The sequence below is a fragment of the Siphateles boraxobius genome, unplaced genomic scaffold (assembly GCF_051911475.1).
Source record: "Siphateles boraxobius isolate OS27281-9 unplaced genomic scaffold, OSU_SipBor_1 70, whole genome shotgun sequence".
NCBI lineage: Eukaryota > Metazoa > Chordata > Actinopteri > Cypriniformes > Leuciscidae > Siphateles > Siphateles boraxobius.
Genome location: NW_027509198.1, coordinates 825,913 through 847,894, shown reverse-complemented (window position 1 = coordinate 847,894; position 21,982 = coordinate 825,913). Strand labels below are relative to the sequence as shown.

The window sequence follows — 21,982 nt, the reverse complement described above, 5'->3', positions numbered from 1 at the left end:
CTTATTTTTAGACTTTTCCCAAACGGTTTAATAGAGATTTATTTTTTTATCACCTAAAGATGACAAGTAGAGCACGTAACTCTGAAGAGAAGGCCGTGAGCAGTAACAGAAATGATCATGATTATGAGGACGCGATGGAGGTTTCTGCTGAAACTAACAAACGTGTCTTGGAGGAATGCGCTGCTGAGAATTTACCTGTCACTCCCAGCAAAGTTCACATAATGAAGAAAGTGCGGCCTGATCAGGTGGAAGATATCTCTAATGCGGATATACTTGAGGCAATTCACTCCCTCGGCAGACGATTTGACAAGCAGGAGAAAAAACTTGAGGAGCTGTCCAAAAAAATGGAAGAGAATTGTATCGCCATTTCTGAGGTTAAGGAAGAGATGAAAGCACACAAGCAGAAGGAAGCTATATTGGAGCTGGAACTTTCTGATATTAAGAAAGAAAATAAAGAGCTGAGGTCAAGGGTAGGAGAATTGGATCGCTACAAAAGGCGTTGGAATTTACGCATCAAAGGCTCGTCAGAGAAACAGAACGAGAACATCCGACAGGAGGTGATAACCCTGCTGGCCAAGATTGCTCCTGGTGTGCCCTGGGAAATGGAAGAGGCGGTTGACACGGTTCATCAGATTGGAAGAAGAGAAGGAAATCGTACGCGCCAGATCATCATACAGTTTTCGAAGCGAATCTACAGAGATCAAATATGGACATTGTCAAAGGGATCAACAGTGTGCAAGGAGGCAGGCATTCATTTCGCTGAGGACTCAAACAAAGAAGACCGAGAGGCTAGGGGAGTTCTGTGGCCACGCATTAAGACATAACTGTCACTATAAGTTTCTCAGAATACAATAGTGGTCAAATACTGAATCTTGAGTATTATATCTTTTTAATGATGTATAGTTTGTCAAGGTATAACATTAAATCTGATAGTAAATTTGAACTAAATAAAAAAAAAACCGCTTCAGTGCGCCGACGCTCTGGAAACGGTTAACAGGTTAAACAAGCACGAGCTGAAGGGAAAGTGGCATACTTTCGTGGTCCCTTCGCCTTCATTGAAGGGAAGCAAATTTTTGCCTGATGGTGAAGTCTTGGAAGATGGGAAATGTGTTGTTTTTTAAGAGACTTTTTTTGTAAGTGTTGCACTTTATTTTTCTAATCTCATTGTCGATAGCTTTTTGACACTCTCGATCCGTACACTGTGAGTTCCAGTGGGCGTATGTTCTCGTTGAAATCTCGTTTATCTTTTTGTTCGTTAAATGCAAGGGGACTAAAGGACAATTTAAAACGCAAAGGTATATTTTTGTTTTGCAAGGGACAGAAGTCACATTTTGTTTTTCTACAAGAAACTCACTCTACTGAAGAAGATGCTGCTTTTTGGAAGATGCAGTGGGGAGAGACAATTTTGTTAAGTCATGGCTCTAATCGTTCAGCAGGGGTCGCCATATGCCTTAACAATTGCCCTGGGAAGATTGTGACTTTTCAGTCTGATGCTCTTGGTCATTGGCTTGCTGCTGTGGTTATTAGTGAAGGTACTTTTCTTATTTTAGTTAATGTTTATGGTTATAATAGTAGTGGGCAAAACAAGGCTTTATTTTCTAAAATTACAGATGTTGTCACACAGCTTAAATCGAAATTTCAAACAAATTTTGTACTAATTGGAGGTGATTTTAATCTAGCACCAGATGAATGGCTGGACAGATCTCCTTCTAGTTATACAAGTCACCATTTTAATAACATTATTCAGGAGTTATGCCAGTCAAACTCCCTTAATGACATCTGGAGGTTGAAGCATCCTAATGAGTCCCAGTTTTCTTGGGTCAAACCAAATGGATCCTCTAAGTCACGGATAGATTTTTGGCTAATTACTGAGGAACATTCTGAGTTGGCCACTGACGTTTCCATTTCTGCCGCACCATTGACAGACCATTGCCTCATTTCATTAATTTTGACACCAACAACAAAACGTACCTTTAGGAAAGACTACTGGAAGTTTAATGCGGAACTTTTAAAGGACAAAGATTATTGTAGTCAAATAAGAAATTTGATTATTGAGATTCAAGATGACCTCACTTTAACTTCTAATGGGAATAAATGGGAGTATTTTAAATTTAAAACAAGGGAAGTTTCAATTAGATTTGGCAAACAAAAGAACAAAGAACAGAAGCAAAAAGAGTTCAATTTAATTCAAGAGATTAACACTTGTTGTAATACACAGGTAATGACTTAAGAAGATCTTGATAAATTACTTTCTCTTCAGGCTAAATTAGATAATTTTTATTTAATGAAAGCACAAGGAGCTTTTGTACGGTCTCGTGCAAAATGGTTGGAGAAAGGAGAGAAGAATACAGCATATTTTTGTCAGTTAGAAAAAAGGAGACAGAAAAGCAATGCTGTGAATAGTTTGATTGTTAATGAGAAGGTAATCACAGACCCCAAATTAATATCCGAGGAAGTTTACTCATTTTATAGTGATATTTATTCTTCTTCATATTCTGTCAGAAATGGTCAAGAATTTCTAGAAAAGATAAAAGATTTTATTCCGCAGATTGATATTGAATTTAAAGAAAGCTGTGATGTAGACCTGAGATTGGAGGAAATCGATTCCGCTATTAAAAAAATGCCTTTAGGTAAATCTCCCGGTCAGGATGGTCTGACTACAAATTTTTACAAAATTTTCTGGGAAGATTTAAAAGATTTGCTGTTTAAAGCTCTAAAGGATTGTTTTGATTCTAACTCTTTACTTCCAACTATGAAGCAGGGGTTGATCATTCTCATCCCAAAGTCAGGCAAAGACAAAAGAGTTATTGATAATTTGAGACCGATTACCCTACTCAATGTTGATTATAAAATTCTTACATCTGCTATTGCAAACAGGCTAAAATTTATGTTGAGTCAAGTTATAAGTGAAACACAGTCTGGTTTTATTAAAGGAAGGTTAATACACAACAATATTAGACTTATTTTGGATTTAATTGATTATGCACATTTGATTAAGGATGATGGGTTTATTTTGTTTCTTGATTTCTATAAGGCATTCGATACTGTGGAACATACGTTCATTTTACATACACTTACATCCTTTGGATTTGGTTATAAATTTGTCAAATTGATAGAGATGTTGTATAAAGATATTAATAGTTCAGTATCGCTTCCAGGTGGGACTTCTAAGCGTTTTAACATAAACAGAGGTATTAGACAAGGAGATCCGACTAGTCCCTATTTGTTTATTTTAATAGCTGAACTTTTGGCAATTTATGTGAAAAATAGTAAAGATGTTAAGCCGTTGAATGTTTTGGGGAGTCAGCTATTAATAAGTCAACTAGCAGACGATACTACTCTGTTTCTCAGGGATGCAGAGCAGATCCCAGCTGCCATTAATTTAGTGTCACATTTTTCCAAAGCTTCTGGTTTGAATTTAAATTTAAAAAAGTGTGAGTTGATGGCAGTGCATAATCGGACTGAATCTCAACTATTTAATATTCCATTAAAAAATGAGGTAAAATATTTAGGTATTGTTATTACTAAAGACACTAAAACTAGAGAAAAATATAATTTGGCTGACAATATAACAAAAAGTCAAAATATGTTAAATGTGTGGTTACAAAGGGATATTTCCATTTTTGGCAGAATTTTATTACAGAAAACTGAGGTACTTTCTAGGCTGATTTATCCTGCATATTCTTTAGGTATCTCTGACAGGTGGATAAAGGATATCAATCAAATTCAGTATAAATTTCTTTGGAAAAACAAACACCATTACATAAGAAAATCAGATGTAGTGAAGCCAATCAGTGAGGGAGGTTTGAATATTATTGATTTCGATGTTATGAATGGCACTCTTAAATTGAGATGGCTCCAAGCTTTCCTTAGGAATAAACATTCTGTTTGGTCGAGTTTTTCTTCCAAAATCTTTGATTTTTTGGGGGGCATTGATTTTCTTTTGAGATGTGATTTTGAGCCAGCAAAACTAAAGTGTAAATTGTCGTCTTTTCATAGTCAGGTATTATTGTATTGGAAACTGATTTACAAACACAATTTTTCCCCACATGGTTGTTCTTTGTGGAATAATAAGTGTATCCTTATTAATAGGAAATCTGTGTTCTTTCAGGACTGGATGGATAAAGGTGTCTGGTCCATTGTACACATTATGGATGGGGAAGGGAATTTCCTTAGTTATGACAATTTTTGTGAAAAATATAATATTATTTACACTTATTTGAAATTATATGTGGCTTTATTAAAAGCTGTTCCTGGTGGTTTGGTTCAGCTGGTTAAAGGTGCATTGTGTTATTCACCTGTGATTCCAAGATTGAAGAGTTTATTCATTTCTGGTTATAATTTTACAGAGGAGGGCTGTAAGATTAAAGTTTTAAGATCATTGGTAAATATAGAGACTTTCCCTTGTAAAGTCGAAAAGAGACCTCTTATATTTGATTTCCCGAAAGACAAAGTGTGCCAAATTAGAACAAGATTTCTCACTTTTCCTCTTTTTCCAAAGGTAAAAGAGGTTCAGTTTAAAATTATTAATGATATTTATCCTTGTAATGATTTCCTCAGACACAGATTTAATATGGATTGTAATGAGTGCTCTTTTTGTGAAGCAGACATAGAGTCGTTGGAACATTTATTTTATTTATGCAAATTCTCAAAGAAATTCTGGGATGACCTTTATGTTTGGTTAAGTTTGAAATATGTAATACCTGACTTTAATTTTAAAACTATAAAGTATTTGTCTTTTTCTTCGAATTACGATCATGAATTTTTGGTGAACAATATTGTGATGTTGGCCAATTACTTCATACACAAATGCAGATTCTTTAAGAACAATCCCACTTTCTTACTTTTCCATAAAGATTTAATGATCTTCTTCAAATCTTTAAGACTTGTGCATAACAAAAGAGCCCTTAAATTATATAATCTTTTGAAGGTATTTTTTGATGATAACCCCCTTGTGTAATATTTTATTTATTATTTATTTTACTTTTTGTTCTTTGTGTTTTATTTAGATTTATGGTGTTTGTTTATATTTTGTGCTGCTATTTGGACTTCTTTGTAATCGAATAAGATTTGTATCTTAAGGTTTGTTTGGTGTTTGTATCTTTCTTTAAGCAATAAAAAAAAAAAAAAAAAAAAAAAAAAAAAAAAGTAAGGGATAATGTATAGCGAGGCGGTTGATTATGAGCCTGACGCGAAGCGGAGGGGTCTTGAATCAGCCTGAAGGGTTTGTATTCGCTATAACAACCACCTCGCTATACATTATCCCTTTTACTACATGGCTACCTACCAAATAAATCAATAATTTGACTCAAAATATTGATTTAAAAAGGAGTTTATTGATTTAAAAACTATTGTATTGCTTCCGCTAAAAAAAATAGTCCGTTCCGTCTCTACGTTTAGAATCCATGGCAACGCTCTGTTTTTCGTGGCAACGGTGTGTTATACTTAGCAGCGGTCTGTTATTAAGAAATAACCATGGAAATAACAGACCGCATTCTACATTAGAGTTCAACCAAGCCATGTAATAAAAACAAATAATTACGGAGCTAACAGAGCTACGTAAACAGAGCGAACATGAGAGCACCCGGCTGCAGACGTCAATAATGCAGCGTAATGAAATAATCTCCCGATTAAACTCCACTTCCCGAAAGTTATAAACTGCCTCCGGAACCCAGTTAAGGTACAAAAATCTATTCAACAAAAATAGTAATGCAGTTAAGTGTTTTTTCGCTCAGCCGAGCCCTCTCTGTTGCTGTGTGGAGCAGCCTGTGTCAGTCACCTCTTCCTGAACGTCACTCACTCACTCGCGCACTGCGGTCTCGTGAGGAAACGCAGCTTTTTGATATAAAGTTTTTCTTGTTCCCGAATACAAATATTTTCTAAAGTATTTGTTCGAAATAAGTATTTGTAAAAAACACGTTATTTGTGCCTTTCCGAATACCGTATTCGGGTTCGGCTCCACCCCTACTAGAGATATTGAATATTTCATCGTTAACACATTTATTAAACTACCATTCAAACAACAGCTACAAATTACAAATAAAACAAGACCCCATGCCAAAGTTGGATAGGCTTGATAGGCTTCAGCAATGAGCTTCACTAAACAGCCGAACAAGCTCTTTTAAAACTGACATTTAAAAGGAAATAAAAAATAAAAAAAATTTTGTTTCAAGTGATAGGCTAGGACTAGGTTAGTGAACTTATATTTATATTGTCTTAATGTCTATGTCGTTTTCTATAAATATTTAGATACATGACCAAAAAAGTGACTGGTAAAATTGTGTGTCTCTCCTCTATTTTTAAACACACCAGCCGCCACTGACCAGACTCAGTTCACACATCAATGGTCTCCCACTGGTCATACTACTACACTTAGTTATACAAAATGTGCTTTTGCACATTTCATATAATAAAAATTATTCAATAACTTACTGTATCACATCAAATTCAGTCCACACATCACTGCTCTCCTGCTGGTTATACAACGCTTAGTTCGGCAAGTAATAGCACATTAAAAATAGGCCTATTTTTTACTCAAATTATGTTAGTATGCAGCTAACATACTAGTTACAATCATACCTTTTGCATGATAATTGCTTACTGAATTTGATGGCATTACACTGTGTAACAGTGTGAAGTTTATGAATATGTTTTCTAATAACAGTGAAGTTACTGATTTTGTTAAATAGTAAATAATCATAAAAATTATGCATTTTTAATCAAAGTGTTCTAGTGTAACCAGCAGGAGAGCAGTGATGTGTGACCTGAATTTGGTGACAGTACAGTGTGTCACAGTGAAGTTATTGAATATTTTTCATAATCTAAAATGTGCAAAAGGATTTGGGGTTTTGCACATTGCAAATGGTCCCTTATTCGGACTTGTCTCTCAACCCCCTGTTTGGAGACAAATTTATATCATAAAGCTAGTTTTGAAGAAAATTGTAGGTCGTTGTCTACGTTACTATGATTTTGAATAGAATTCAGCTCACAAATATTGATATTGATGTAGGGTATCTGGACTGTGTCAGGATGACTCATGCACTTATACATGTAAGAATGCTTTTAACCTCTCTGACTCTGGTTCATAACTCAGGTTGGGCACCACAGAGTCTGCCCCTAATGGCGTTCAGTGACACTTTCATGGCGAACTGAGTAAAAACCAAGCCTCCCCTTTCCAACGAGAAGGAACTTGTGTACGACACACAGCAGGGGGGGGTCAGGCCTCAAAGATGTTATCTCCTCAGAGCCAAGCCAGAATGGAGACCAGAGCACATTCAAACACACACACAAGAACCTTTCTCCAATATCCTCACTGTAAGGACTGGGCGAGGGGTGAATCTGAATAACTAAATACATCCTAGCTAAAATCCCATTGCCTTCAGGCCCAAAAAGCCTGGATGTAAATTAACACACACACACACACACACACACACACACACACACACACACACACACACACACACACACACACACACACACACACACACACACACACACACACACACACACACACACACACACACACACACACACACAACCACACACGCATCCCCCACAAGTGAAGCCCGCTCAGGACAGAGCGTGGTGTCCAGTTACGAGACATTTTTATGACTGACTGGAATGTCCCAAAGAAGGTGATTCTAAAGAGAAAGAAACTTCTCTTTTTAGACATTTAACCAGATATATTCGATGTGTTTTTATGTGTGTCCATTTGCCCATGTCACATTGGAATGACTATGATTTTATCGTAGCTTAAAGTGAATTATAAATACCTTCATTATGCATTTTAAATATAACTGTCTATTCCCATAACTTGTACACATAGTTCTGGACACCTCCAGAATGCTTTCGGTGTGATCAATCAGAATACGTACAGTAATATCCAGTAAAATATAGTTTACTATGTTTTCCATCTTTGGAGTGAAAAGAGACCAAAACTAACATCACTGGTGTTCTTAGATAACAGCGTTTACGACCCAAAGGAATGTTCACAGAACTGTGGCTCTCTCTGAATTCTAACCAAGGAGGAGAAATGAATCCTGTATTCATATATATATATATATATATGCTATTATATATCCACTTGAGAATTGTATGAACAATGTATCTAAGTTCCCTATTTCATGAGTTGCCTTTTTGTGGTTTGGTCTATGTTTCTCGACAACTCTTATGCGATAATGTTTTAAACTTTGCCAACTAATGTTTAACCAAATCCATTTGTGGCAAGTTTGGTCTCGATTAACTCCAATCTTCATTCCCCATTTGTTAATTGACATTACATTTTGCTAAACTTTGTGACACATTAGTATTATAAGAATTGTGAAGATTCTTCTCTTAAACACCCAATGAAACTAGAGATTTAAATGCCTGGTTATAACACAAAGGGTCATAAAATCTCCCTCCAAAGGGACAGCTCCTGATTGGACCCTCTTCCAAAAGAAGGCGGAAACGTCAGGTCTTCAAAAGGACTGAATACCAGTTTATCCCTCTCTTACCCTCTTGTCCTCGTGTCATAATGTAAGGTCTCGCCTCCGGGCGAGCTCTTCGCCTTTCTTTTATTTGTTTCTAGTTTAGTTTGTGTTTTTCAGTCTTAGATAAGTCTCCGTGTTTAATTCCAATCGACGTTTGAAAAGAACACCGCGTGACATATCTCTTCAGCAAATCCATCTACAAGGGACCTTTAAACGAGCGCGCGCTCGTTTTGAAGGAGAAACAAGCGCACGTGACCACGTGGCGAGAGACGCACACGCGCTTCTTCTCCAGCCATGCAAAGATGTAACGTTAACTACGCGTGATTTCCCCGTAGAGATCTTTATTTCTTTTCTTTGTTAGTCAAAGTTTTGTTTTCCGTAGTCGACTCTGTTCACTTCCACAAAGTGAAACGAACTTAGACGAACTATTTTCCTTTGGTAATGTTACCCCAAAGACTTGGAAACTCCGTTCAACACGCGCGCCAAGCAGCACCTAGTGACGCTTCCTAAAGGACTCCGCTCACGCACGCGCAGGAATGCCGCGCCACAGAGAGACCCAGAAACTTAAGTATATCTCTTTATAGAGCTTCTAAGAAGCATTAAGATTATGTTTTCGTGTTGTTACAGACAGGGGACTGTCAGGGGAATGTTGCCAATGCTCTCTCTCTCTCTCTCTCTCTCTCTCTCTCTCTCTCTTCCTCTTCCCCTCTCAAACGTGTTTCCATTGTCCACACTATATGCATTTCTCGTTCACCGATGCCTTATCGTGTTTTGTTTGTTTATTATGTTTGTAAATACATATATCCCATGTAACCGTAGTAAATACATAAGTAGTTCTGCCGTATTAAATTCATTATATTCATGTTGATTGTTTACTGGCTCTTTGCTCATTTTCAAGTCCCTTAAGTGAAAGACCTTTAGCTACAAGCTTACAAATTAAAGATACTTTAAAGAGTATTTGTTTATAGGGCAGGAAACCCAATTCTTGTGGCCAAAAAATTGCTTTTCCTGAAATCCTATAAAGTAGGATGATATTGTGGATCCCCACAAATATTATTCAGACAATTGAGCTAATTAATTTTGCCTGTTTCGCAGGACGTGGTCCTTGTAATTAATTACAATCAACTTGTGGTTGATTGCAAGGATACGCATGCATGCAGGTAAAATGACATATCATCCCTTATCAGGAGATTTATTAACATGTAAGACTGATCTAATCCAAACATGTATGAATAATTATTAATTACCAATTATTAATTATGATATGCAAATCCCCCACGGATTAGATCCGCCCCTGAGTCTTTACATTGAATTAGCTCACAAATATTGATCCGGGAAGTTCGAATCAGTGAATATATTGCCAACTTCCCTGAACTCCTTGAAGCAATCACTGACTGCATTTCCCTATATTTGAGTCCAAGTTCAAACACTATGAAACGCTCCATTGTTAACGTATGGAGGTCTGAAACACTGCCAGCGGGACATTAAACAGGAAGTGTTTGTTCAAAAGTTTTGCTTGGCAACACAAATATCTTTGTGAGGGAATGCAAAAGTTTTGTGAGGGAATGCAAAGTTTCTCTTGGGAACGCAAAGGTTTTGAAAAATAATTTTTTCTTCCATCCCAATTTTTTTCCACTACCACATCCCTTTAGGGGCTCCAGAGGTTACTGCCGTCAACAGTGTTTGTTTACTCAACAGATTTAATTAAAAAATTGTTTTTGTTAAACTGGGCTTAATTAAACATGAATCCTGCAGTATCTCCTGTAGTAAAGTGTTTTATCGTTCTGCTCTTTGTGTCATTAGTGCAAGATCAGGCTCACATGTGTCCAGCTCTGTGTCTGTGAAGAGTGACCGCTCAAAAGAAGATGGACCAGACTTCAGTGAGAGAAAACCATCAACTAACAAAAGGTGTTTCATGTGTTTCTTATTGTTGGTCACACATTGACTATAAGAGATTATTTTAGCAAATATTTATCATGAAAGTTGATAGTTTATATATTGTTCCAATTTACAAACAGCAGTTCTATAAAAACCTATAAAAAGCATCAGCGAAAGATTGAAATAATTTTTGTTAAATTATAAATCTATTTTTTTTTTGTAATTGTCATGATTCCTGTCTGTGTTCCCTTGTCTTTTTCCATGTTTGGTAGTTCCCTGTCATGTTTAATGTTTAACTAGCCTCTCCAGGTGTTTTATATTAGCCACGCCCCCTTGTTATCTTGTTTAGCTTGTTTTCCTGTCTATTTATTTTAAGTTGTCAACGTTGTATGTTGGCTTCCCTGTTCCCGAGTCCTGTTATGGAGTCTGTGTCTAAATATGTGTTAGTTTCGAGTTTATTTAATAAAATCCTGCTCCACGTGGATCCTGATTCTGCATCTGCTTCAGCCGCATCGTTACAGAAATGCCCATTTATTTTAGTCTGCTGCTGACAACGTTTGCACAACAAATTAAAATACCTATTGTCAATGTAGAATTTACTATATATTTATGCTTAAATAGATGCTATACTTTAACAGTGTACACTTAAATAGCTAATGTTTTCTTTTACTCTGTCAAAAATAATAATATTTTGCCGGAAAATTGAGTGTTTTATTTTATTGGCTAACAGGCTTCAATGTGAGACATTAGACTCAGACGTTCAGACTCACAGGAATAACGAGAATTTCAAATTCAATCTCCTAGGGATCTTCCAGGTAGGAAAACACATTTTCTTAAATGTTTGTATTCATAAGAAACAAATAGTTAAATGTTTTAACTAGTTTCTTTTACAAATATTTGTAATTACTGAATTAATAGTTTTTACCAAATATGGATGTGGATCTGGTTAAATTGTGTTGTTTTGTCTCTTATTTTATTTGCTTTGTTTGTAGGATCTTGAGAGAAAAATAATAATATTTCTGAAGAATGAACTTGAAAAGTTTAAGAAAATATTACAAAAAGAGAACACACAACACTTAGTGAAGGACTTTAATGAGAATAGATGCAGTATCAAAGCAGCAGCTCTTGATCTCACACTACATTACCTGAGAGAGATGAAGCAAGATGAAGCTGCTGATGCTCTAGAAGGTAAGAGACTCATGCGCATCTGTCTGATTGTCTCTTATAAATGTAGGAGAGACAATTAAGACTAAAACGATCTGTTTTCTGTTCCTGTGTTTAGATGAACTGTTCCTCATTCATCGGCTGAAATGTGGCCTAAAGAAGAAGTATCAATGTGTGTTTGAAGGAATAGCAAAGCATGGTGACTCCACACTTCTGAATAACATCTACACAGATCTCTATATCACTCAGGGTGGCAGTGAACAGGTCAATACTGAACATGAGGTGAGACAGATTGAAGTTGCTTCCAGGCGTCATGAAGCACAAGAGATGCAGGTTGAATGCAAACATTTGTTTGAAGCACCTGAACAAGACGAGGAGATCCGAACTGTACTGACAAAAGGAGTCGCTGGCATCGGAAAATCAGTCTCTGTGCAAAAGTTTGTTCTGGACTGGGCTGAAGGAAAAGAAAATCAAGATATCCGCTTAATTTTTCCTCTTCCATTCAGAGAGATGAACTTGAAGGAGCAAGAAAAACTGAGTTTAATGGACCTTATAACTACATTTTTCCCAGAGACAAAAGGACTGAACCTTACAAGAAGGAATCCATTCAAAGTCCTGTTCATCCTTGATGGATTGGACGAATGTCGCCTTCCTCTGAAGTTTGATTGTAATGAGACGTGGCGTGATGTATCGTCACCAGCCTCTCTGGATGTTCTCCTAACGAACCTCATGAAGGGAAATCTGCTTCCTTCTGCTCTCGTCTGGATCACCACCAGACCAGCAGCTGCCAGTAAGATTCCTCCTGACTGCATCGACCGGCTGACAGAGATACGAGGATTCAGTGACGCACAGAAGGAAGAGTACTTCAAAAAAAGATTTACCAATGAGAATCAGGCCAACACAATCATAGATCATGTTAAAAAATCAAAGAGTCTCTTTATCATGTGCCACATCCCAGTCTTCTGCTGGATTTCAGCCACTGTTCTCCAGAACATTCTGGAGGAGAAAAGAAATATTGATGAGAAAAACACTCAGGCTGATGCGATCTCTAAAACTCAGCAGGAATCAAACACTGAAGACACTCCCAAGACTCTGACACAAATGTACACACACTTTCTCCGCTTTCAGATCCAGCAGAGCCGCCGAAAGTATGATGGAGAATACACACTAGATGTTTCCTGGGATAAAGACGCCATCCTTTCACTGGGGAAACTGGCATTTCATCAGCTGGAAAGAAACAACCTGATCTTCTATGACACAGACCTGGAAGCCTGTGGTATTGACGTCTATAAGGCATCAGTGTACTCAGGCATGTGTACCCAGATCTTTAAGGAGGAAACAGGGATCATTCTTGGTACCATGTACTGCTTTGTTCACTTGAGCATTCAAGAGTTTATTGCAGCCCTTTATGCACATCTGTTTCTGGACATCAACAAAACAAGTGTGTTTGTTCATGAGTCTACAGAACAGAAAAAGAAAAATGAAACCATGATTGATTTTCTCAAGACTGCAGTGGACAAGGCACTCGAGAGTGACAATGGTCACCTGGACCTTTTCCTTCGCTTCCTCCTCGGCCTGTCGCTCCAGTCCAATCGACGACTCTTACGAGGTCTGTTAACACAGCGAGACACCAATGACTACAGTAACAAGAAGATAGTTCGACTATTACGAGGTCCGTTAACGCAGCGAGACAGCAATGACCAGAGCAACAAGAAGATAGTTCAGTACATCAAGCAGAAATTAGAAGATAATCTTCCTGCAGAGAGATCCATCAATCTGTTCTACTGTCTGAATGAACTGAACGACCAAACTCTGGTGGATGAGATTCAGACCCAGCTTAGCAAAGGAAGTCTCTCATCTGGTGACCTTTCACCTGCCCAGTGGTCTGCTTTGGTCTTTGTGTTGTTGACATCAGAGAAAGAGCTGGAGGAGTTTGAGCTTCAGAAATTCCAGAAATCAGACGAGTGTGTCATTAGATTATTGGCAGTCATCAAAGCCTCCAGAAGAGCTCTGTGAGTCACTTAATACATTATGTCATGTTTTGGTCTAATCCAGGGCGTAATAGATTATTTAAAAAAGATATATTATCAGTTTTTACTTTATATCTCCCAAAAAAATTATATTTTAAATGTTAAATTTCACAAGTTTTAGTTCCCTTTCAGTCGAGAACGTCAGACGTAGTCGACGGTCGACTGAATTGGGAGATCGCTAGAGAGCCTGTCTTCTTCGAGTACTATTGAACGAGCCAATGTAATTGGCGTGCGTGATTCGCATCACACACTCCGCCCCCGCGGCGCGGGTATAAATACGGAAGTGGATGCACGCACTAGTTGCCTTTCGCTTCGGAGCCGATCGTTTGATGTCTCTGAGAGTGCTGTTGTCTACAACGAGCGAGTGTGTCGGTGTTCTTCAGGAAGACTCTCCCAGTGCTGGTGTTCTACAGCGCGAGTGCAGCGGTGATCGCGAGCTTTGAGCTCTCAACTGCTGTTTTAACAGCAACAAATTTCTAAATGTTTGTGTGTGTTGATGGCTGGTTAGAGGGCGGAAAAGTGAGTGCTTCACTGTTTCAGTTCTCTGTTCAGTGTTGCCGCGGTCATTCCCCTGTGTGCTCCGGCACTGGTGACGGTCCTATTTTCTGAAAGAGCAACACGGGTGCGTTTGCGTCTTTTTCAAGATGTCATTCCGCCCGTGCGTTTCTGGGTGCGGTCGTTCCCTGTCTCTCTCTGATGGTCACAACGGTTGTGTCACGTGTTTGGCTTACAGCACGCTGAGACAGCTTTTGTGGACAGCTCATGTTTTCACTGTGGGAACATGACTGTCGCAGTGTTGAGGGCGAGACTTGCCTTCGTTCGCGGAGAGCGAGTCCCCATTTCCATGCCCCACCCTCGGGTGCTGTGTGGGATGGGTGACCGGAGGATAGTGTTGGATGTCCCGCCCGGTAACCATTCCCTGTGGGCTCCTCACTCCTCCCTTCCACTGCAACCACTGGAGCCTCCTGTGTTGTCTGCTGGTCCATCTGTAATGGGTGGGCCAGGGGTTTCACTCGGGGCTCCCCTGGAGGACAGGACGCCGATTGCAGCATCGGAGGGTGAGCTGACTTCTAGAGATGATGACTCGGCTGCATTGTCTCCCTCCGGGAGTTCAATGTTGCCCGAGCCGGATCCAGAATTATCAGCTATGCTGAAACGGGCCGCCGAGGCTGCCGGGCTCGAGTGGAACCTCCACCGTGTCCCGTTCAGTCTCGGTTGGAATCTGGAGTTTGGTATCTTGGGGCGGGCCGCGCTGGTTCTCAGCTCGCCGCCCCAGTGCCTTTCTTTCCCGAAATGCATGGAGAGCTTATCAGGTGGTGAACAGCATCTTTCTCTGCCAGAAACTGCCTGAATAGCTTTTCCCCCTCATTACCCTTGATGGAGGAACGGTGAAGGGTTGCGAGGTGTCCCTCCATTGAAGCGGTCTGTCGACACAGGTGCACCTGTGTCCGGCGGCCGCTGCCTTTTGGGGGGATCCTCGTCTCCCCCCTAAGGCCTGTGAGTTTCGTTCGTTCCGACGGGCAGAGCTTACAAAGCCTGTGGGCAAGCCCCTTCCTCTTGCGTGGCATGGCGTTGCTGCAGGCTAGGGCACCCATGGCATGCACGAGGGTAATCCAGACCGTGCGCTCATAGGTGAGCACCGCACTGCATCCGACCTCACCCTCCGGGGTACGGGTGTCGTAGCGTGCGTGATCGGTCTGGCGATGTCCACCTTGGTGGTCCAGTAGCGCCTTCGTTGGCTCAGCCTGGTTGGTATGGCGGATGCGGACAAGGTTCGGTTCCTGGTCTCCCCAATTTCCCAGGTTGGGCTGGTCGGCGACGCGGTGGAGAACTGCATCAAACAGTTCTCTGCCGCTCAAGCGCAGACGGAGGTCATCCGGCACATCCTGCCCCGGTGGCCAGCTGCTGCCTCCACCCGCCGCCGGTGGCAGCTCCTCCGCCTGCTCGTCGCCGTGGGCGTTCTCCGGCCGCCACTCCTGCTGGCCCTCCGCAGCAGCCTCCACCCAGGCCTCAGCAGGGAGCCGGCCGCAGTAGAGACGCCCAGCCCGCTCCAGGCGCTGCCAAGCCAGGTGGCAAGCGACAGCGAAAGCATTCCGGAGCGGGCCGCCCAGGAATGGATGAGATGCTCTTGGAGTGGCACGATCACTCCCTCCCCCCGGGTGAGGGCCGGGTGGAGCCTTTGTTTGTGTGTGTGTCTGTTCCGCCGCTGGCTCCCTAAAAAAAAAAAAAAAAAAGCGGAGCAAGCGGTACCCACACTTCAAAGAGAGAGCAATTTCATCTGTTCCTGGGTTCCAAGAGGGCCAGTCTGGCGGGTGTGACCCTGTATAGCCTTACACCCCTCAGCTCCCCCTTGGTCGCCAGCAGGCAGCTTGGTGCGTTCGAGGACCCGGTCATCCGCCTTCTCACGCGCCCCCTGCCGCTTGTGGAGACAGGTAAGTGTTGCACAGCACACTAACACCACTCTCTCTACTTTGCTGCCCCACCTCAGGCTCGGCTACCCCGCTCAAGTCAGTGATAGTCATCACATTAGGTGTTGAGCAGACGTGCTCCTGAAAATTCAGTGATATTCATCACACCGAGTGTTGAGCAGTGCTCCTGACTTGTGCGTGCTTATCTTATCCTGCTGGCGAAGGATTTGATATAGCTGCTCCTCCAGCCGGTACGAAGGCCAGTTGTAAACTCGTTCTTCGTGCTACTAGGGGGTGGGTCGTGACCATCTTGGCCCAAGATTGGTCTGCAGCTTTGACCTGAAAGACAGGTGCTTCAGATCTCTACCTCCCGCACCGCAGGCCATCCTGTGTGTTGCGTCTAAGGGTGGAGTATCAGTACAGTGTCCTTCCCCTCGAGTGCTCCAGAGCCCGTGGGGTCTTCAGGTCAACTGGAAGAGAGTAATCTCGCCCACGGGCTGAGTATCTCTTTTCTAGTTTTGGAGAGGTACTCGGTCCAACATGTCTCTCCAATGAGAATGTGTTCAGCTGGTGTTGAAGTGAGAAAGGGTCCCACTGAAAGAACTTTCAGAGGCTCCTGGGGTATATGGTAGTCGCAGCCTTTGGCTCCCTCCATATGTGACCGCTTCAGCGCTAGCTTCACGATCGAGTCCCGAGGTGACTGTGGCAGAGCAGCTCACCCTGTGTGACTATAGTTCATCCCGGTCTGCTGCCAAACCCTCTTCAACAGAGGGGCCATGTACAAAGGGCGTGTTTTAACGGGGGCCTGGGCGACCCCCGACTACACGGGCATTCGTGCCTCGAGTTGTTAGACATTGCGACCGTTGCGCAAGCTTCCCCTGCATGTCACAAACTCACCCGTCACCTCCTCCTTGGAGTCAGACGCTTCTGAGGGCGCCTTGTTCCACTCCTCCCGCTTACTCAATCGTGCCGCCATTGAGCCTCACGACAGTTATAGCCAGGGCAAGTGGAGACTCCATCCCCTGGGTCCGGCTGGGTCATGACCATTCCGGGGCCGCTCAGTTGCCCCCCCGGTTTTATTTTTCCGCCAGTGTTTGGGTAAACCGAGCGGACTACCCTTGGACAAACACTGGGACTCAGCTGCCCCAGGGGCCCGCAGAAATGCGTTTAACCCCAGTGAGCCTTCTAAAAGTGACTGCGACTCATGGTCGCCTTGCGCCTGCAAGTCAGTGAAATCATCACTCTTCATGTTGAGCAGAATGGCTCCTGAAACTCAGTGAAGTTCATCGCACTCAGGTGTTGAGCAGCAATGCTCCTGTAGCTCAGTGAGTCCATCACAGGTAGCTCAGTGAATTCATCACACGCAGTGCTGAGCAGAAATGCTCCTGGTGCTCAGTGAAGTTCCTCGCACTCAAGTGTTGAGCAGAAATGCTCCTGAAGCTCAGTGAGTTTATCACACTCAGGTGTTGAGCAGTAATGCTCCTGAAGCTCAGTGAACTTGTCACACTCAAGTGCTGAGCAGAAATGCTCCTGTCGTTCAGTGAAATTCTTCGCACTCAAGTGTTGAGCAGAAATGCTCCTGAAACTCAGTGAGTTTATCACACTCAGGTGTTGAGCAGGAATGCTCCTGAAGTTCAGTGAACTTGTCACACTCAAGTGCTGAGCAGAAATGCTCCTGTCGCTCAGTGAGGTTCTTCGTACTCAAGTGTTGAGCAGAAATGCTCCTGAAGCTCGGTGAGTTTATCACACTCAGGTGTTGAGCAGGAATGCTCCTGAAGCTCAGTGAACTTGTCACACCCAAGTGCTGAGCAGAAAATGCTCCTGAAGCCCAGTAATCTTCACATGTTGTGTTGAGCAATGCTCCTGTCTTTTGCGCCCGTCGCTTGCACCTACGTGCCAAGTCAGGAGAGGAACAGGTCTTCATAGTTGCCCCTTATTGGCCCAACTAGACCTGGTTCCCTTCAACAGCCTTCCTGACTTCCCCTGAGAACTCTTTCGGGGACGGGGCACGATGGCACACGCGTTCTTCCCCCGGAGATTCCGGGTGGTCTTACATCTGAACGCGGAGGTTCAGGTGGCTATCACAAGAACATGTGATAGTTACCATCACTTCTGCGAGCACCCCCTAGAATTGGGTAGAGTGCTTACGCCTTTAGAAGTGGAACCTAGTCGTTGAGTGCGTCTTCTCTCCAGAGGAGATCCTGAAAGCTTTCGATCACTTCAGTGCTCTCTTTCCTGCAAAATGGGTTGCAGTAGGCTGTTTTCCTTCACCCTCAAAATGATGTTGCCTCGGTGTTTAAACGACGCTCATCGTGTTGCAGAAGTATGCAGAAGCACGTTCTGATCGTCAGGTTCCTGAGGAGCAAGGTCTTGTAAATCCTTGTGTCCCTCTTTATCCTCTTGGGCCTTGTCCCTGGTGCGACTGCACTGCAGAGACCGCCCCTGAGCCACTGCAGGCAGTGAGTTAAAAATTCTGTTATATCAGTTCTCCTGCTCGCGTGGTCTCTACTAGAGGGTAGGGACTTGCTCGCTTTCGGTCAACGTATTGTGCCTGGAGTCTGGGCCGGCTAACTCTCACAAGCTGAGACCCCAGCTCGGATTGTGCCCAAGGTTCCTACCTCTCCCGTAATAGGAGCAGGTGGTGAGCCTGCAAGCGCTGCCCTGGAGGAGGCAGATCCAGCCCTGGCTTCTCTGTCCGTTCGCTTGGATGTGTACAGAATGAAAGTCATAGACCTCAGACCAGCTCTTCAAGTATCTGTTGGAATTCAGCAGAGAGGGAAGGCTGTTTCCATGCAAAGTTGCACTTAGTGCTTGCCTTCATTTCGGCAAAGATCCGAGATGCAACATGTCCACTTAGGTGTTGAGCTCCTCTATGATGAGTGTAAAGTGCTCCGTCTGGGCGTTGACGATATACTTTGTTAAACAGATTCTAGAGTTGGGGGCTGGACGACACCTAGTTGAACCGCTGCTTCCCGTGGGCTCCCTTCTCATGAAGCCAGTTTCACCGTGAGCCCGGTTCAAGTGTCGGCTTGCTGCGCCATTCCCCTCCTATGGACTGGATACGTGCGCCTTTCTACTCCAGTTGAGTTCCCTTAAAATTGAACCCTGTTGAGTTCCTCCACACCCCTCCGACGTCGGACGTGCGGAACGTCTGGTGTTAGGCCTACCACTCGTAAGCAGTGTGGAACCTGTGTTAGGCTGGGTCCATATGTTGCGGTCCCTTCGGTGACCCCATATGTGTATTCTTCCACGATACGGCTCCCTGCGGTGAGCCCGTGTCTTCCCTCGGCAGAGTCTCTCTGCCGTCACTGTCCGGTGTGTCTCCCCCCGTCTTAGGCTGGAGCCACCCCAGTGACATTCCATATGTTAGACTGCCCGGTTTCCGCCCAGTTCATATGTGTATTCTCCACATTACCTCCCTCTGGGTTGGATGTGGCTTCCGCAGCGTCCCTTCCTTCCAACGTACGGGGAACGCTTTCCCAGTGGTCCTGTAGGAACAGCAGTGACTTCCCTGGCCTAAGCCCTGTCCTTCCCGGCCTTAAGTTTGCGGGGGCATCAGGAGGCTTTGGTTTAGGCACTGGAAGGTGGCAGCGTTAGTGGCGTGTTCAATGGGTGATCCCAATTCAGTCGACCGTCGACTACGTCTGACGTTCTCGACTGAAAGGGAACGTCCTGGTTGCGTATGCAACCCACCGTTCCCTGAAGGAGGGAACGGAGGACGTAGTCCCCTTGCCACTACCGCTGGACCACCGCTGACCCCGGGTTACTCTCGGCTCCTCAGCGAAAAGCAACTAGTGCGTGCATCCACTTCCGTATTTATACCCGCGCCGCGGGGGCGGAGTGTGTGATGCGAATCACGCACGCCAATTACATTGGCTCGTTCAATAGTACTCGAAGAAGACAGGCTCTCTAGCGATCTCCCAATTCAGTCGACCGTCGACTACGTCCTCCGTTCCCTCCTTCAGGGAACGGTGGGTTGCATACGCAACCAGGACGTTCTGTAGTTTTAATTTTGGTGGACAAAACATATTGCAATGCAATACATAGATGATTGAGAGATACAAATAAACGTTTATCAAAAGCCTGTTGAATCATATCTGATATATACAATTTTACATGTTTTTTTTCTTCAAAAAAAAAAGTTGCTATAATCTAATAATTGTAATCTTAAAACATTAATAACTATAAAGAAATTCTTCGGTTTCTTCTCTTGGGTTAATTTAATCTGTAATGATTTCACAGCAAAAAAAAAAAAGAAGAAAAAATAACTACTGATTTAGAACTGAAAGGCCATTTACTTGCTAAAATGTATGAACTACTAATCAGATGACAGAAGGCATGTAGTAGATATTCAGCAGATTTTTTTTCGGCCAAGTTTTGATCAAAATTATAATTTAGAGGTCTTAGACATTCATGTATCAAATATGATACATTAGGCTTTATAGGGTTTATTTAGCAGAGGATGAAGCACAGCAGTATTGATATCATACAACACACTGTTTTTTTATATTTGTATATAAAAATGTTCCACCTAATTTCGTGATGTAATTTATTTCTCTTGCAGGCTAAATGATTGTGGCTTAACATACAAAAGCTGTTCAGCTCTGGCTACTATTCTTGGATCAGATACCAATCTGAAAGAGCTGAGCATGAACAATAATAAACTGCAGGATTCAGGAGGGAAGATGCTCTGTACTGGACTGAAGAATATAAAGTGTAAATTGGAGATACTGAGGTAAGTTGTTTTACAACTAGGGCTGTCAATCGATTAAAAATAATCTAATTAATTACATAGTCTGTGATTAATTCATCTAAATTAATCGCATACATAATTTTTGCTGTTAAAGTATTTTAAATATTTCAATTCAAATGAATTATTGAATAATCAAAATTAGTTACATTACATTTATCAGACGCTTTTATCCAAAGCGACTTGCAATTGCTATATTTCAGAGGTCACACGCCTCTGGAGCAACTAGGGGTTCAGTGTCTTGCTCAAGGACACATTGGTGTCTCACAGTGGATTCGAACCCGGGTCTCTCACACCAAAGGCATGTGTCTTATCCACTGCGCCATCACCACCCACCACATTAAAGTTCAAAAACTGTGATCCAGTGATCAAAGTCCAGTGATCCCCTGTATGCGCAATATATTCCACTCCCACGACTCCCACCAATACATCTCCTTTTGTTTTGTTTTCAGTGTCGTACTGCTGCTGGATTTATAACATAATGGTTTTTCGCGATGGCGGGTTATATGTTATGTCTGAAGAGGCAATTTGCAAAACTTCTGCTAACCCTCTGTCTTCTATCACTGAAACTGGTTTGCAGGACATTGCGATCAATTTAGCAAGGGCATTGCTCATTCGGTCAAATACAGATTTGCTAAATTTGCGTTTCAGTGTTTGCTCCATTGTGGTTTGAAGATGACGTTGACTGCTAGAGTTGGTATCACGGGACGTGCTAGGTCGTACCTCCGGATTAACGTTAACTCCTGGACGCTTTGCATTGATGTGGCACTTAAGAGTTGACAAACTCCGGTGATATGCAAATTCCTTGCTGCAGACAATGCAGACGACTTTATTTTTATCAACACTTCCATCAGGCCGTTTTTTACAAGTAAATGTTCCAATCAATGATCCAGGAAGCGCGTTCTCGTCTCCCTCCTTCATTTTACAGTCGAATGGTGGCTAGAACGGCTCCCAGTCAAAGGTATTTGGTACAACAGAAGATATTTTTAGATATTCTTTACTTTTAAATATATTTTGATTATGACAACTCAGAATAGATTTTTTAAGCCTCTGGGGTCGACAAACGTGCCGGCGTGTTTTGCTAGATTTTTTTTCACATAGCAGCAAAATAGACTTAAAATACAACGTCATTTATGGTCATACAGACTTAAGATATATGAAAAAATAAACTGTTAAATGTCTACCTTTTTATGTGTCCACTTACAATCACAACAAAACATTGTGGTTTTGTAAAATAAAGAAAATAAACGGTATGCTTTCTGCCTCTCCGTCTCAGTGAAC

The 21,982-nt window shown here is 42.2% G+C and overlaps 1 protein-coding gene across 1 annotated transcript in view; it reads left to right on the top strand.

The window, feature by feature from the left end:
- The window catches only part of LOC143724250 (NACHT, LRR and PYD domains-containing protein 3-like), a 391,005-nt gene that overhangs the window by 33,794 nt on the left and 335,229 nt on the right, over positions 1 to 21,982 (top strand). Inside the window, exons 3-7 of the mRNA XM_077217230.1 lie at positions 10,275 to 10,379; positions 11,080 to 11,164; positions 11,342 to 11,537; positions 11,632 to 13,525; positions 20,516 to 20,686. Of these exons, the coding sequence (XP_077073345.1) occupies positions 10,275 to 10,379; positions 11,080 to 11,164; positions 11,342 to 11,537; positions 11,632 to 13,525; positions 20,516 to 20,686 (2,451 nt within the window). The remainder of the gene's footprint in view (positions 1 to 10,274; positions 10,380 to 11,079; positions 11,165 to 11,341; positions 11,538 to 11,631; positions 13,526 to 20,515; positions 20,687 to 21,982) is intronic.